Here is an 18,042-nt window from a genome sequence, read left to right as displayed (position 1 = left end):
AGAACCCCAGAAACAAATGCCTTGTAAATGACACATTCAGATGGTCTCAGAGCACAGTCACGTGACTACTCATACACGGCAATGAGTTCTGGAGGCTTTAACAAGTATGTGATTATCAAAATAAAGAGGTCTTAAGTTTTTTGATTTTGCAATACTGACTTTCCTCATCTGTTTGCAAAGAAAATAATCTGCTCAGCTATCAGTTCAGTCTGACTCTTGGGGACCCCATGGACTGCAGCACCCCAGGCTTCCCTGTCCATCACCAACTCCTGGAGCTTGCTCAACTCATGTCCCTCAAGTTGGTGATGCCATCCAACCATCTCGTCCTCTGTCGTTGCCTTCTACTCCTGCCCTCAATCCTTCCCAGCATCAGGGTCTTTTCCAATGAGTCAGCTCTTTGCATCAACAGATACTTGAAAAGAAAATCTAAAATTTTAATTTGTAGAAAGTTGAAATTTAAAGTTGGACCCAGATCAAGACAGAATTTTTTAAAACTCCTTCTTGTTCAGGCACTCATAGAGACTCGCAGAAAACCATATAAGCCATAGCCTATAGAACAAATGACAATCTGAGTTGGGAGGGTTCTTTGTTAAAATCGGTAGAATCAGGGACTTCCCTGGTGGTCCAGTACTTAGGACTCTGTGTTTTCACTGCAGGGGCATGGGTTCGATCCCTGGTCAGGTAACTAAGATCCCACATGCTGCTAGGTGAGGGCAAAATAAAATCAGCAGAAGAAGATTTTCCACTAAACTAATGGCACTTGTGAAGCTCCTATGAATGCTGGGTGTGGCATGGCTAGATAGAGCTTTCTGGTTGGAAAAAAGTTGTATTTCTATATAAGCAGTTGTGATGAATGATAAATCACTTAAAAGAGAACTCAGAAGGGACTAACTCCAAGGCTAAAGTAACTTGCTATAAATTGCTTTTTTTAAAAAATTTAATAAATATTTGTTTTCATGCCTAATTGTATATGCTCTAAAAGAAAGCCCCCAGAATTATATAATCTTCAAGCTTCCTTCAACACACACACACACATATATATCTGAACCTTATTGCATAGTTTAGAAAATATTTAATAAGCAGATCTCATTTTCTATCATTTAAAGAAAGGTTACAAGGAAACAGGATTTCATTTTCATTATGGGAAGAGGCTTGGTTCTGAATTACCAGTATTTCTGGTTTCAGAAAGCAAGCAAGCAAGTCAAAGTGGGAAAACATTGTGCATTCTGGCTGGGTCTAAATATTGTCTGTCAATTTAAATCAAAATCTTTCTAGGAGAAATGCCCCTCATTTGTAGCTTTCTCCTCTCCTGTCCATTGGTGCGCCTAAGGCAGGAGCAAATTCCACTGTGAACCAATCCTCCTAGGGACCAAAATGGCTCAGATCTTTTCTTACTGAAATGGGCAAGAGCAGAAACCAAGGCACCCAAAATCCTACAGCTAAGCATTGCATACCAAATTATGTCTTTATTTACACTGCAGTAAGCTGATATGTAGAACACAGTCATATCTGACTTTTTGTAACCCCATGAACTGCAGCACACCAGGCTTCCCCATCCTCCACTATCTAATGGAGTTTGCTCAAACTCATGTCCACTGAGTCAGGTGATGCTATCCAACCATCTTATCCACTGTCACTCCCTTCTCCTCCTGCTCTCAATTTTTCCCAGCATCAGGCTCTTTTCCAATGAATCAGTGGGGACAGAATCACTTTCGGTAAAAATGTTTGCTCCTTGGAAGAAAAGTTATGACCAACCTAGATAGCATATTAAAAAGCAGAGACATTACTTTGTCAACAAAAGTCCATCTAGTCAAGGCTATGGTTTCTCCAGTAGTCATGTATGGATGTGAGAGTTGGACTATAGAGAAAGCTGAGCACAGAAGAATCGATGCTTTTGAACTGTGGTGTTGGAGAAGACTCTTGAGAGTCCCTTGGACTGTAAGGAGATCCAACCAGTCCATCCTAAAGGAAATCAGTCCTGAATGTTCATTGGAAGGACTGATGCTGAAGCTGAAACTCCAATACTTTGGGCCACCTGATACAAAGAACTGACTCATTGGAAAAGACCCTGATGCTGGGAAAGATTGAAGGCGGGAGGGGAAGGGGACGACAGAGGATGAGACGGTTGGATGGCATCACCGACTCAATGGATGTGAGTTTGAGTAAACTCCAGGAGTGGGTGATGGACAGGGAGGCCTGGCGTGCACTGCAGTCCATGGGGTTGCAAAGAGTCAGACATGACTGAATGACTGAACTGAACTCAATCACAGGGCTGAAAAGTGAAAGAAATCCCATCTGGACTAAAGGAAGATAGCCAGATCTCTAGTAAACATGCCACAGATTAGACAGGATTCCAGGCTACCTGGGATGTTCTGGGAACATGGGCGTCTGCTGCAGCCTCTCCCTTCTCTTATCAACACTCCACACCAGACAGATGGGAAAGCCCCCTCGGGGCGTATTTCAGTGATCTGCATTGCCGGAATACTTTCTAAACTCCCCTCAGCTTTCAGAAGAGCTCTCTGACCCAGCCCCTTTTCCCTTCTGGGTCTCCATTCTGCCCCTTGCTCAGTGGACCAGCCTGTGGACGTGTCCTGCACAGCTCGTGCTTGGGGAGCTGCTGGTCTGGGTTTAAATCAAGACAGAACCCATCTCATCGTGTTACTGCTAGAGGCCATTCTGCACAAAAGGTGCACCTCCAGGACCCAGCACCCTAAAGGAAATCAACCCTGAAGGTCTAATGCTGAAGCTGAAGCTCCATTACTTTGGCCACTTGATATGAACAGCTGACTCATGGGAAAACACCTTGATGGCGGGGAAGACTGGGCAGGAGGAGAAGGGGGCGAAATAGGATGAGATGGTTGGATGGCATCACCGACTCGATGGCCATGAGTTTAAGCAAACTCCGAAAGATATCGGAGGACGGGGAGACCTGGCATGCTGCAGTCCATGGGGTCGAGGAGTCGGACACGACTGAACAACTGAACTGAACTGAACTGAACTGAACCGGGACCTACAGTAAACACTTGTTAAGTGTCAGCTGTTTTATTCCCCCCGCTTGGCTGGCAGCCCTTGTCCCAACAAATCTAAACCCAACCTCCCCTCAGGCCCCAGACTTCATCCCACTCCCTGATCTCTGATGAAACAAGGGTTTCATCAGAGCTGCAAGGAGCTCTTGTCTCTTGCAAGATTCATTAATCACCATGTTGCCTGGTCTTAACTTCATTTTCATCTTATGGATCCTTCCATGTACTCGCTTGTCTCCCCTGATGGGCCATTTTAGCTTTTACCATCTTTCCTGAAGCACGGGGCACAGTGACTTGGCTATGGAAGGCTCCAAAAAGGCTGTGGCTTGATTTGATTCAAAGGTTAACCATGGGAAGGACAGAGCGTGGGACCTTGGAATCTGAGTTGGGGCTGTTCCAATTATTTTGGTAGGGATCATTTGAAACTCTGACACAGGCTGTGCAGACCCTCCTTGTGTGAGACTATGTATTTCTAACTTTACAGGGTGCCTGTGGTGCTAGAGAAAGATCAGAATTCCCACCAACTTCAAAAGCAGCTCCCTGCTTGCAGCAGCTCCACAGGGGCGTTGAACACAAGGAGAAACAGGTTCCACATGTTAGATGAACCTCATCTCACCGAGGCAATGGCCAGTCTCATTTCACAAGACTTTTCCCTTCATCTGTCTTTTTCACATTACATGTAAGCATCAGTTTACCATACGCTATCATTCTGCACACCCACAGAAGTTGTTAAATCATTCCTTTATGACTAAACAAAATGATGAGACAAGAAACAAGAACAGAGGAGGGTTCTTCCTCTCTTGCAAGAGCCCGACTTGTCAAGGTGCTTGATTTAGACCCTAAGGTGTGGTCCCCACCCCCTCCATGGGCTGAAATCAAACCAGTGATAATGTGGTCTCACAGATTTGCTTTCCAATAACCACCCCTCTATTATTTCTGGGATAAAGGTTATAACACACACAGTATATTATAGTTGGGGCAAAGAGGTGTGCACCCTGAAATATGTTGTTATTGTTCAGTTGTTAAGTTGCATCTATTTGTGACCCCATGAACTAGAGGTTGCCAGGCTTTCCCATCCCTCACCATCTCTTAGAGTTTGCTCAAGTTCATGCCCATTGAGTTGGTGACGCCATCCAACCATCTCATCCTCTGCCACCCTATTCTTTTGCCTTCAATCTTTCCCAGCATGAGGGTCTTTTTGAATGAGTCAGCTCTTCCCATCAGGGGGCCAAAGTATTGCAGCTTCAAGCATCAGACCTTCCAATGAATATTGAGGGTTGATTTCCTTTAAGATTGACTGCTTCGATCTCCTTGCTGTCCAAGGGACTCTCAAGAGTCCTCTCTAGCACCACAGTTCGAAAGTATCAACTTTTGGCACTCAGCCTTCTTTGTCCAACTCTCACATCCGTACATGAAAGTGAAAGTGAAAGTGAAGTCGCTCAGTCGTGTCCGACTCTTTGCGACCCGTGGACTGTAGCCCACCAAGCTCCTCTGCCCATGGGACTGGAGTGGGTTGCATTTCCTTCTCCTGGAAAAACCACAGCTTTGACTGTAAGGACTTTGTCTGCAGGGATGTCTTTGCTTTTTACACTATGCTGTCTAGGTTTGTTATAGCTTTCCTTCCAAGAAGCAAACGTCTTCTTGAAACACACACTACTGGAAAGAATGCACCTGCCAATTCAGAAGAAATGGGTTTGATCCCCAATGTGAGAAGATCCCACATGCCACAGAGCAACTAAACCCACGCACAGCAACTACTAAAGCCTGTGTGCCCTAGAGGCAGTGCTCAACCAACAAGAAAAACCACTGCAGTGGGAAGCCCAGGCACCGCAACTAGAGAGAGGCCTGTGCAGCACCAAAGACCCAGCACCGCTGAAAATAAATAAATATAAAATATTTCAATACATTAACAAAGAGAAAGCAATATAGACTACCAGAAAAATCTTCACAAGGGCAGTAGGCTGCTCTAGAGTGAGAAATACTGACTCTTAAAGCAACCAAGACCCCAGCATTTTCAACAAGAATCCAACACCAGGCAAGTGGTTGGAACAAGGCAGCAATAACAACAAAAACCAAATCATGGTTTCAAGATAAGAATGTCAAAGAAAAATGAGGAAAAAAAAAGACTTCATTTCATTATAAGCATTGCTATAACCTCCTATACCTAAATACAGGGGCTACAATGGAATGCTTTTGTTATCAGTATGATATTGACAGTGTATAATAACAGGTAACATGACAGGGCAAATTCTGCCCAGGTTGTTTTTAATTGTCCTCTAAGGATTCCTTGTAGGTGTTGTTTGCCTTCCATCCCCTGGCTCTACCCAGAGCCGGGCAAGGCAGCTTACCATCTGTGACAGTCACTTCCTCCTCTTGGCCAATCAGGGCTTCCTCCTGGAGGCCGAGTTCACCTTGCTCAGCTAAGCTGTTGACAGTGGACAGCTGGCCATTCTTCTGCAGGAGCTACAGGGAAGACAAAACCATGTAAACTTGATTTCAATCTTCATGACCAAGTTAGAAACAAAACTGTAAGTTCAAGAATATAAATCATTTGGAGGAGAAATGCAGAGAAATGGAGAGTTAGTGACAATGAAAATCTAAGTTTTTCTCTTTTTTCCCCCATTGGAATGATCGAGCTATCTTACAAAAGATACAGGGAGCTATAAGTCAGCAGATAGGGCTTTGTATCTGGGTAAAGGTACACACCATTCACACATTCATTCATTCTTCTGGAAACCACTCATAGGCAAGATACAGATACTCATCATTCCAGGCCTACTTGAGATTTCACAGTGACTAAGTCAGGTGTGGTCCCAGATGCTTTGAGCTTACAAACTACTATGGAAGACATGCACGTGTGCACGGTAAGGCGCTTTAGTCATGTCCGACTCTTTGCGACCCCATGGACTGTAGCCCACCAGGCTCCTCTGTCCATGGGATTCTCCAGGCAAGGATACTGGAGTGGGTTGCCATTTCCTTCTCTAGGAGATCTTTCTGACTCAGGGATTAATCCCAGGTCTCCTGCTTTGCAGGCAGAGTCTTAACCACTGGGGCACCAGTGAAGCCCTGGAAGGCAGACCTATGGAAGGCAGATTTCTGAAAAACATTTTTTACTTTAAAATAATGTCTCCTTGTGATTAGACGCAGGTTATGCATATTTGGCTGGAATATACCTAAGTGACAATGTGTCCTTCTCAGGGAAGAGGGCAGACATTTAAATAAATTACAGCTATGGAAGCTATCATGTAGGAGGAATACATACAGCAAATGACAACAAACAGAAGGCCATTACCTACGCTGGGGACAGGGGGCTTGTTAAGGCTTCTTAAAGGAAGTAAAGGGAAAGCTGAGCTCTAAGATGCCAGAGCAAGGGGTATGTGAGCAAAAGGTACAGGGGAGACAAGTGAGAAGGCCCTGTGGTTCAAAGGCTAGTGAACAAAGAAGAGACACCAAACATGTCTGTTCATGAGTCATTGTCCTTAAAAATATTACTAAAATGCTTGCTTGCAATCATCCCCATATGGATAGCCCATGCACGACAACAAAGGACCCAGTGTGATGAAACGAAGATCCTGTATGCTTCAACTAACCAAATCAATAAATAAATACTTTTTAAAAATAAAGTTTTAAGCCAAATGAAAATTGCACAATAACCATTAGGAACCTAAGGATTTCAACAATGCTTTATTTCTCATTTGCCTTAAAACCAACTTCGGGCGAATTCCCCAGCGGTCCAGTGGTTAGGACTCAGAGCTTTCACTGCCAAAGGTCTGGGTTCAATCCCTGGGTCAGGGAACTAAGATCCCACAAGTCAAGGGGCAACCAAACAACAACAACTTAGGGAGGTGCTACTGTTCCATTTTACGGATGAGGACACTGAGGATCAAAGTGATTACAGAAGGGAAAGCTGGCTGACCACAGGTCTCACAGCTCAGCCGTTGCCCAAAGGCCAGGTTCACCACCAACTACCTCCAGGGAATTTCCAACAACAAATTTTTGGAGGACCTGTTACCAAGCACAATGACAAAATGCCAAATGACAAAATTATCCCATTAATACCCAGACCTGATTTTTCCAAAGAAATCTCAAAGCTGGTCACTTTGTATGCATCATTTCATGCTGTTTACAGGCCAGTGGAGTACCCTGGCCAAATCACTGAGTTCTATCAGAGTCTTGAAGGGACTGGATCCAATTCAAGACAGTCAATCCAGAAGGCTAGCACAGTGCTGAAACTGATTTCACCTGGCTGTTCCCTGCTCCCAGCAAGATGCCCTTCAACTGTGAGAGCTGCCTCCTGAAATAATATCACTGTACTTTAATGCTCTCACTACAGATGGGATCACTGGCTTCAAAATGCCCATGCTGAGTCCACATATTAGACATGATGCTCAGATTACATTTCCACTTAAAGTCTTCTCTTAACAAAATATGAAAGATGGTGGTTTTAAATGAAACTTAAAGACAAAAGCATGGGAGAGAGGGGTGGGGATGGGCTCTCCACAATGCTCATCAGCAAAAATGTTGGCCTTTAAGAGTATTTTAAGTAAATTTCACTAGGTCCTATGCACAAGTTAGACGTAGATTTCATTAATAATGTGATTAAAAGCCAGTGGGGGAAAGCAAGAAATGCATATTATTGTGGGCTACATGGTCAACAACTAGGCTTCCGGTAAAGAATCCGCCTGCAATGCAGGAGACATGGGTGTGATCCCTGGGTTGGGAAGATGTCTTAGAGAAGGGGCTGGTTACCCACTCCAGTATTCTGGCCTGGAGAATCCTATGGACAGAGGATTCTGTCAGTCCATGGGGTCTCAAAGAGTCAGACGTGACAGTGTCTGAGCACAGCACATGATCAACCTAAAAAATGTTTAAATAGACACCATGACATGGCAACCTAAGTGGGGGAATAAGAGATAGTTATTCTAATATCTCGCTTTCAAGGGAGGTTAACTGTGGTTAACCTTTCAAGTTGGTTAACTGTGCTTCTAGTTTAGGATCCAGAACTCTGAAGTTTATGATAAAGTCTAGAGTTATACAGAGTTTCTATGATTCTGAAAGATTTCTCATCATTCTTTGTGAACTGTCAAATCCAAGACATCTTCAGAGGGAGCCAAACTGAGTATCTTTAAACTTGAGAGATTCTATAGGCACACATTTCATCTACTCTTAGAAATGTTACACATATGTCATGATGCACCGTAGATGATATAAAATAAAATGTATCTTTGAGATCACCTGCTATCCTTCTTTATCATCGAGTGTGATAGGTAAATTGTGTGGATTTCTTATTTCCAGTGACCACAGGGCAACGGTCTCTACCTCAGAAAATCGCTGATAAATTTGGTGACAATTTACAACAGTGATAGTACCAAACTTGAGTTTTGAGCTTATTTTATTATATGTATAGCTTGGGCCCAGCAAGGGGGCGTTGTCTGGCACATGCAAGCCTGAGACACACTAGCTACACACAACGAAGGGACTCCACTCCATGCAGCCACGTTCAGACATGTTCACCACTCCGTGTTTCACTTAGGGATGCTTTTTACACAATCGCATGTGCTCTTACAGACGGGTAATTCACATTTTTGCAATCCAAAATATGTATATGTAGTGTTTTTGATTTCTTTTTCTCCCATTCTCAACCAGCTAATAATTCATACTATCATGAAGAGGTCAGGCATTTCTGAGAGTTATCAGTATGTTAAAATCACCTTGCATCACAAGAAATCTAACCCATGGTTCCTTAATGTTTAAGTTCCTTCTGTCTTTTCTATGAGTGTTTATATGCACGCAAGCTTTCTTTAAAAAAAAAAAGAGGGCTTCCCTAGTGGTTCAGTGGATGAGAATCTGCCTCCAATGAAGGAGACACAAATTCGATCCCTGAAGCAGGAAGATCCCACTTGCCAAGGAGCAACTAAGTCCACGCACCGCAGCTATTGAGCCTGTGCTCTAGAGGCCAGAAGCCAAAACTACTGAACCCACAGGATGCAACTAGTGAAGTCTGTGCGCCCTAGGTCCATGCTCCATAACACTAGAAGCCAGTGCAAGGAGAAGCCAGTATACCGAAACCAGAAAGTAGCCCCCCACTCACCGCAACTACAGAAAAATCAGCACAGCAATGAAGACCCAGCACAACCAAAAACAAATAAATAAAATTAACATTTTTAAATGGAGGATATGCGCTTTTATAACCTGACTGCTTCGTACACTGCAGAGGCATCTCTTTGTCACTAAACACGCAACTGACTTGTGCTCGATCTTTCTTTTCTCTGTAACTCGAATGCGCATAGATGACAAAGCTTTCAGTTAAGCCCGAAGAAACCCTGAAAGACATACAGACACAAGTCAATGATCCACAGGATGGGAAGGGCTGGAGCCAGATGAGATGAGAAGGGTATTTAAATTAGGGAGAAAAACGGGTGAGATTGAAGTTTTCAAACTCATTCACTCTGAAGCTTCCTCACATAGCTTTATCCATCCACCTAGTTCTTAATGTCTTTTGAGATGAGAACTGGACTTCAAAGGCATGCTCTTTGCACTAAAACACAGATAGCACCAGAAAACTTATTTTCCCACTGGATTTGTGCTTCAAAAACCGTAAACGCCTCCTTTGAGCAAATCAAAACCCTAAATGTTTTCAAGCTTATATCCCTTGAGTGGGTCAGCCAGAGTTTATTCCCGTAAAGTATTACCACATTACAACTAAACAAGCTTCGAAAGAAAAAAAAGAATCCTGAATGCTTCCAACAACAGTGTTTTCCTCTCATTCCTCCAAGAACAACAACTGAAAATATCAAAATGGTAACCAAGGCATGGATTTCCCAGGCAGCTCAGAAGTACAGAATCTGCCTGCCAACGCAGGAGACGCAGGTTTGATCCCTGGGTTGGGAAGATCCCCTGGAGTAGGAAGCGGCAACTCACTCCAGTATTCTTGCCTGGAAAATTCCAGACAGAGGGGCCTGGTGGGCTACAGTATATGGGGCTAGTAAGAGTTGGACACAGCTGAGCGTCAGCACGCGAAGGCGTGGCAGAACACGATGTTTCCGCTTCCTTTTCTTTCTTTCTCCATAGGATGGACCACAGCTTGCCCTGAAAGCTCTGGCAGAGTAAAATTGTCAAGCTCTTTAAAGAACATGCTGAGCCATGAACAAAACAGATGAAACTTTGACAGCTATCAGGACACTGGGGAAGAGAGGGTGAGCCTGTGAACCGTTTCCTTCACAGGAGTGATGCTAGCGGCTCCATGTGGCTCCTCGTTCTCACTGGAAGACCAGCACAGGTGGGAGTGCCCAGAGTCCTGCAGTCCACGTGGCAGAACAGGCTCTGGGCAGTACAACTGCTCCCAATAATGACAGCAACACCCAAGAAGGAGAACTGTTACATGGCTGCCACTAGGAAAGAGCCAGCATCTTGTCAATACAAGGAGGACACATGCATACTGATGAGAATAAAAAAGATAACTGGAAAGGAGTTTAAATCCCATGACAAAACTTCTAAAGAAAACTCTTCAATGTGTTTTTTCCTTCAATTCTCATAGAAAGTGTTTGGAAAGCAAACCTTAATTTTAAAAGGTCAAACAGAAGAAAGCAAAAAAAAAAAAAAAAAAAAAACCACCCAGAGAATAAAGTAGTAAATAGCTTTGGAGAACAATTTGGAAACAGCTATAAAAACATTAAAGTGTGCATAACCATTGGCTCCACCACCCCATGCCAATAGATACAGCTTTACATACCCGATAATTTATAAAAGCACAAAACCTTAAGAACCCATCAGTAGAAAGGAAGAGTTAAAATATCAGATATCCATGTAACAGCGTTGAAAGGAATAAGGTAAATTTTAGCAGTAAATCTGCTAAAAGGGGTAGATGTCCCCAATTCAAGCAGAGAAAGGCAAGTTGCTAAAGAATGTTTGACTCCTTTAAGTGTTTAAAATAAAACAAAAATAACTCACTAACAGGGAGGGAAGGGGGCAGAGGAGAGGAAGAGTGTTTGTTCCAATGTTTGTACAAGCATATTTTTTTAAGTCTGGAATAATATATTCTAAAACTTTATTAATGGCCATCTCTGTGGAATTTCTGTTGTTGTTTGGCTTTATTCTTCAGAGAGCAGTTAGGGGAACAGACGTTCCCTTAACTTCACTCTATCATTATAAAGGTGAAAATATTAATACTTTCAGGCCTAAACTCCACAGGTTCTCAAAAGCTATCAGGATACTATGATCCTAGCTTTCCAGGATTCATAAATCTTTTCAGATCATCTGAGCCAATGGACCAAACTGGCCTCACGGAGCTTTAACTCTTCTGTTCATTGTTCCTCTAAATGTGATTAGCATATTAATGACCTCGGTCAAGCCATTACACAGAAAATATTGGGGAACTCCCTGGTGGTCCAGCGGTTAAGACTCCATGCTTTCACTGCTGAGGGCGTGGGTTTGATCACTGGTCGGGAAACTAACATCCTACAAGCCACACTGTGCAGTCAGAAAACAACAATGGCTCAGGCTATCAGAACAAAGGTCTAAGTCACCATCATGACAATACCAACCAGCCTAGGTTATGTTTATGCGAAAATTTCCCCTCTAATTTAGGTGCAATTTGCTGAACGCTATCAGAATGAGAGATTTCAAAAGGTGAGCTTTTGTTTTAAAAAGTAACCATTTCTATTTTGAATGAATCTAAGCAGAAAACTTTGCGAAACCCAATTACAGGCAGAAAGTTTTGTAAAATTCAGGTCTAAACATGGTATAAATCTTTAGAACACAGAAAGGTAGAGAAGAGGGAATGGTTTAATTACTTTAATAGAATTGGTCCAATTCTTAACACTTAAGTCTGATTCTAACACTAATGACCCTTAAGGTCACTGGAAAAATAAAAGAAAAAAAGTCAGAGGATAAACAAAAAAATTATAGTTTAGAGTCAGAAACAATTTTTAAATGCCCCAAATACGGGGGGAGGGGGTGGTTACAGCATGTCTTCCAGGCATTAAAAATGCTATTAACAAAGCTCATGAAATAGAGATGCATTTTATGTTGTGACATTAAACTGAAAAAGCAAACTAAACAATTATATATTCAATATGATTACAAACATACACTAGAACATACCCCTAAATAGCCAAATATATGGTAATATCAATATTACCAAACCACATGTGCCAAATAATCATTGGGGACGAAACTATGAATTTTTTATATCTTTTTATTTTTCTGGGTTCTGTATCTAATTTTCCTGATCACTTTTACAAGTGGGTGGTAGGGAAGAAGCTTTTCCTTCACTAAGTTACTACGTTTTAATTTGCTTATTGTTAGTATGGCTGGGAGACAGTTAAGAAAATTTTTGTTTTACTGTGAAGTATTTTAGTTCTAATTTCTGCCAGTCACATGAATTTTCATGGGAAAAGAGAACTGGTTTAAGATAAAAACTTGACAGTGAAAAATCATATTTCAGGAGCCTTTTCATAGAAACTAACCCCTATTCACTCCTCAACCCTGGGTGACATGGTGTGCTCAGAAGCAGAGAGAAGGGCTGGGTGCTCTGGGGCATGATGAAATACTTCAAATCTAGGATTTTATAACTGTCCCATCATTGTCATAGGCTGACCCTTGGTGATTCCAGGTCAGCAAACAGGAGGAGCTAGGAGAGCTAGCTAGAGGGTCACACACCTGCCATTTACCTAATTTGTGGCCTCGCAATGTTATTTAGCCTCTCATATGCTCTTTTCTTTTTCTGTAAAATGAGATGTAAATTCATTTTCACTCACCACAGTGAGTATCTGGAACATCACCCCGCACGTTAGGTTGCTAATAAGTCAACTATTAATGTAAGTGCTTAGCAATTTTTGCTCTACCGTTCGCTCAATAACTTCAGTCTAATGGGGATGACTTGTCCCCTACTCATTTCCCCTCTAAAATGAATCCTCCAAGGGGACTTCCCTGGTGGTCCAGTGGTTAAGATGCAGTGCTTCCACCATGGAAGGGTGTGAGATTGATCCTTGGTTAGCGAACTAAGATCCTGCATGCCACGTGGTTCAGCCAAAAAATAGAATAAATAAATACAATTAGACAAAATAAGATTGGCAAAATGTTCATTACAGTTGAAGTTGGGTAACGGGTACATGGCATTTGTTGTGATTCTCTACCTTTGTATATATTTTGAAATTTTCCAGAATTAAAACAAAAAACTTATTTTCTTTAGTGAAGCTTCTCTGAATTTTTTGAGGTATTGCTGATAAAATCTGTATAGTCAAGAAAACCTCAATGCCGTCAAGAAAATTAAAAATTTTTTAAACAGTAGAATGTTTCACCCCTTGGCAAGGATTAAATTTCTAATTAGCTCAAGATATACAGTAAGCGGGGTTTTCCTGGTGGCTTAGATGGTAAAGAATATCCCTACAATGTAGGAGACCTGGGGTTAGATTCCTGGGTCGGAAAGATCCCCTGGAGAAGGGAATGGCTACTTACTCCAGCATTCTTGCCTGGAAAATTCCATGGACAGAGGAGCCTGGGATCACAAAAGAGTTGGACACTACTGAGCGACTAACACTTTCACTTTCTTCATATAGTAAGCAGGGCTAAGGCAATTCTCAAATAATAACACAGATATATTTCTAGTCTATGAATTAAAAACAAAATACTTAAGGCATTCCATGAAAGAAAAATGGGAGAACTTTTAACTTTGCAAAGCTTTTCAAAGAAAGAATATGAACCACTTATCAAATTTCAGAGGTACTGTCAAAACGTTGTGCCAAAAGCTCTCTCAAACCACATGAAATAGAGAAGAGCATGTACCCCAGGTCAGGAGTGCTTCCAGTGACCTCTAAAAATGAGACGTCCTTGTCTTCAAGAAACTAGCCTTTAGAGATCTCTTTCTGATCTGTTTTCCTCCTTGAAGGAGGACAGACCCTCCTGTCAGTGTGGCAGTCGCCCCACTTCTTAAAATATTGATGCCCTAAAGCCTCTCATCTTTAAATAAAACCTGTTTGTTTTAAATTTCATGCTACTTTTTTTTCCACTCATATATTCAGCAAAACCAAACCAGCATACCAAAACATCCCCTTACTGGCTGGCAACATTGCTTTAAACATGAGTGAGTTAATTCAAAGGACCATAAGAGACCAGCATCTCTTCACCATCAACCAATCAATGCGGCCCCTCCCCTCCAGCTCCACCCAATCACAACCGCGGTCCAGTGGTCTAACCCTGCATACACCACCCCCCTCCACCCTACTGGTCTTCACTTAGAAATCCGACTGAGTCCGAGGTGCTATTCAACTCGACAATGTCCCCCAACCCACAGCCAGAAGTGAAAATATTGGCCAAAAAGCCATATTTCACCAAGTATGGACCTAATTGGCTTAAGTAGTCTCATTGTGCTGCTGTTGAATTTTATTCATTCCATTTAATCCAAGTGTAAAAGATTCTCACGTTCAGGATATAAAGATTAATCTTATTTTGCTTTTGAAATTGTACTGCTCCCTATTTATGAAAAGTTTCTGGGACATTACCAGCACAGCACATGACAGCCACATGGGGAAGCGTGTATACACCAGCTAGAGAGTCTCTGGGCACTGCCTACCAATCACTAATTTTCCTGTTTCTCATAGTTTTCAGTAAAATTTGTGAAGATTTCTGTAACACAGTTTTAGAAGGAATAACACAGACTAACCCCTAGATACGAGAAAGAATGCTAATGTCACTAGTTCGCTTTTAGCCTCCAAAATTAAATTTCAATTCAACTGAATGTTTCTACTCTAATATTCAAATTGTTGAATGTCTTAGAAAGTAATGTGTCTCACATTGTTTATTTAAATCCCAAAGGACTTGGACACTACAGGTGAACTCATTAGGAGTGAACTTATTAGGAGTGGTGTCTACAATTTAGGCCTCTAAATCTCATCAAAGATCAGCACTTTTCAAACTGGTATTGGAGAATATCAGTATACTACATGTATCAATGTCTGTACACCAGGCTTCTCTTAGAAGTGCTCTGGGTTCAGATCAGCTTGGGAAACACTGACCTAGATAAAGTTAAGTAGATTTACTTAGAATCTGTTGTTGTTCAGTTGCTAAGTCGTGTCCAACTCTTTGCAACCCCATGGATTGCAGCATGCCAGGCTTCCCTGTACTTTACCATCTCCCAGAGTTTGCTCAAATTCCATGTCCATTGAGTCATTGATACCATCCAACCATCTCATCCCTTGCTGCCCTCTTCTCCTTTTGCCCTTACTCTTTCCCAACATCAAGTCTTTAAAAGTGAGTTGGCTCTTCCCATCAAGTGGCCAAAGTGTTGGAGCTTCAGCTTTGGCTTCAGAATCAGTCCTTCCAATGAATATTCAGGGTTGATTTCCTTTAGGATTGACAGGTTTGATCTAAATTCTAAGTCCCCCTTGGAAGGGACTTAGAATTTAGAGACTCTTCAATGCGCATCCTGAACCTCTAAGAAAGAAATCATTATAGTATTTTCTAAAATGACTTGCCCCCAGAACCCTTTTAGAACCACATTTATTAACATCCACGCTAAGTAAAGACACCAAGATAAAACGCAATATGTTTTAACAAACGTTTCAGTCAAATATTCCCCTACATTAAAAAGTTATAGTTGTTTTAAAAAGTATTAAAACTCCTGGGTTCTCTGGGAAAGTATGTGAAAGAAAACAAAGAGCTCTGAATCTGGTGAGATAGGAGATCAGCCATGCTGATTTCAAGCAAAGGGAATTTATAAGCTCTCTGCTTGAGATGAAGAAAATAAAAAGTAACGCTAACCAATGACAGCAATTCACTGCATGAAGATGGGCGACCACAATCATTATGTGAAATGCTACCTGGTGCTGTCTGGAGCCCCCACAACATTGAAGTCTGTATCATACTTAGGACAGAGAGATGCTTGATGAACAAAATTTAAGAAACCTACGTGGGGACTTTCATGGTGGTCCACTGGTTAGGACTTCTGCCTGTCAATGCAAAGGGTGCCAGTTTGATCACTGGTCAGGGAGCTAAGACGCCACATGACCTAAGGCTAACCGCTCCCCCCCAAAAAAACCCAACATAAAAACAACAGAAGCAATATTGTAACAAATTCAATACAAACTTTTTTTTTTTTAAGAGGTTTTCATAATAAGGGTTCCTTTCTCTTTTATGTTGTATGACAATACAAACTTTAAAAACAAAAAGAAACTTGAGCAGACAAAAAAAGTCAGAGGACTGACACTACCTAACTTAATATACAACTAGAGTAATCAAAAGACAGTGTAGTGTTGGTGAAAGAATGGACAAACAGATCACTGAAAGACAGTAAAATCACCTGGACTTCCCTGCAGGAACAGTGGATAAGAATCTGCCTGCCAGTGCAGGGGACATGGGTTCTATCCTTGGTCCAGGAAGATTCCACATGCCCCTAGACAACTAAGCCCAGATTCCACAATTATTAGCCCATGAGCGTGTGCTCCACAAGAGACGCTCCACAGTGAGACGTCCGTGCACTGCAACAAGACCCAGCACAACCAATAATTAATTGATTAATTTTAAGAAACAAAATTTAAAAAAAAAAACAAACAAATGATAGAACTAGAAAAAAAAAATGCTCAGAAACTGATACACACAGATATAATTTTGATCTCCAACAAGGGAGCAAAGGCAATTTAATGGAGAAAGAGTCTTTTCAACAAATGATCTTGGAAAAACTGGATATTCGCTTGCAAGTAAAAACTGCTCAGAAACTGATACACACAGATATAATTTTGATCTCCGACAAGGGAGCAAAGGCAATTTAATGGAGAAAGAGTCTTTTCAACAAATGATCCTGGAAAAACTGGATATTCACTTTCAAGTAAAGCTGCATGGACATTCATGTATGAGTCTTTGCTTGGATACATGCTTTCATTCCTGCTGGATAAATACTTAAGGGTATTTCCTGGGTCATATTTTAAGTATACATGCAAATTGCTTAAAAACTCCTAAACTGAACAACATGGATTAACTTCAAAGTAATTATGCTGAGTGAAAAAAGCAAGAGAAATAATACATGCGGCATATTTCCTTTATATACATCTCTAAAAAATCCAAACTGATCATAGTAACAAAAAGATCAACATAACAGAAAGGAGATTACAAACAGGCATGAAGTTTGGGGATGTGCTTGATATAATCACTACCTTTTTTTTTTTTTGGTGAGGGGCGGGGCATGCTGTGAGGCAAGCAGAACTTCCCCTACCTGGGATTGAACCCATGATCCCTTCATTGCGAGCGAAGAGTCTTAACCAGTGGATCGCCAGGGAAGTCCTGTATGCTCACTATCTTGATCATGGTGGTGATTGGACAGATGAAGATAGATGTCAAAAGGTATCAAATTGCATACTTTAAATATTTGCCATTTACTGCATGTCAATCATTTCTCAATAAAGTGCTGTTTAGTCGCTAAGTCGTGTCTGAATCTTTGTGACTCCATGGACTGTAGCCTGCCAGGCTCCTCTGTCCATGGGATTCTCCAAGCAAGAATACTGGAGTGGGTTGTCATTTCCTTCTCCAGGGGATCTTCCCAACCCAGGGATTGAACCAGCGTCTCTTACGTCTCCTGCACTGGCAGGCAGGTTCTTTACCACTGGTGCCAACTGGGAAGCCCAGGGATTAGTTGGGAATTAAGATTGTGGCTTCTACAAGAATGAAACTGATGCAAGGGCTCCAAAGGAACTAGGTGTGAGAATTGTGAGACATGTTTCAAAACACCAGTCTTGTGTTTTCAGGCTTCTCATTTTTATTGTTCTCTTCACGGTAATATTTTGCTTTTTTTTGCATTTGGGTTTTGTGGAGGCAGTTGATTTGCCCAGCACATCTTGTAGATACAATAGCTCAGAAGGAACAAAGTAGCTTCTCTTAGACACAGGTGCTCTGTCATAACACCAGCATGCAAGCTTTGCTGGTCTGTATCCTTCCATGTCTAACTTGACACTATCTGTAGGTTCATCTCCCTGGGGCCCACAGTCCAATAACCAACCAGCAGATGGTAGGTGCTCCAGCACGTTTCGTA

At 41.8% G+C, this 18,042-nt stretch overlaps 1 protein-coding gene across 1 annotated transcript in view; it reads right to left on the bottom strand.

The window, feature by feature from the left end:
* AKAP12 (A-kinase anchoring protein 12) overlaps positions 1–18,042 on the bottom strand; it is a 117,329-nt gene that overhangs the window by 49,568 nt on the left and 49,719 nt on the right. The window contains exon 3 of the mRNA XM_040238683.1: positions 5,372–5,486. Within this exon, the coding sequence (XP_040094617.1) occupies positions 5,372–5,486 (115 nt within the window). The remainder of the gene's footprint in view (positions 1–5,371; positions 5,487–18,042) is intronic.

Source organism: Oryx dammah, unplaced genomic scaffold (genome assembly GCF_014754425.2).
Source record: "Oryx dammah isolate SB20612 unplaced genomic scaffold, SCBI_Odam_1.1 HiC_scaffold_4, whole genome shotgun sequence".
NCBI classification, from domain to species: domain Eukaryota; kingdom Metazoa; phylum Chordata; class Mammalia; order Artiodactyla; family Bovidae; genus Oryx; species Oryx dammah.
This window is presented reverse-complemented; position numbering and strand designations above follow the sequence as displayed.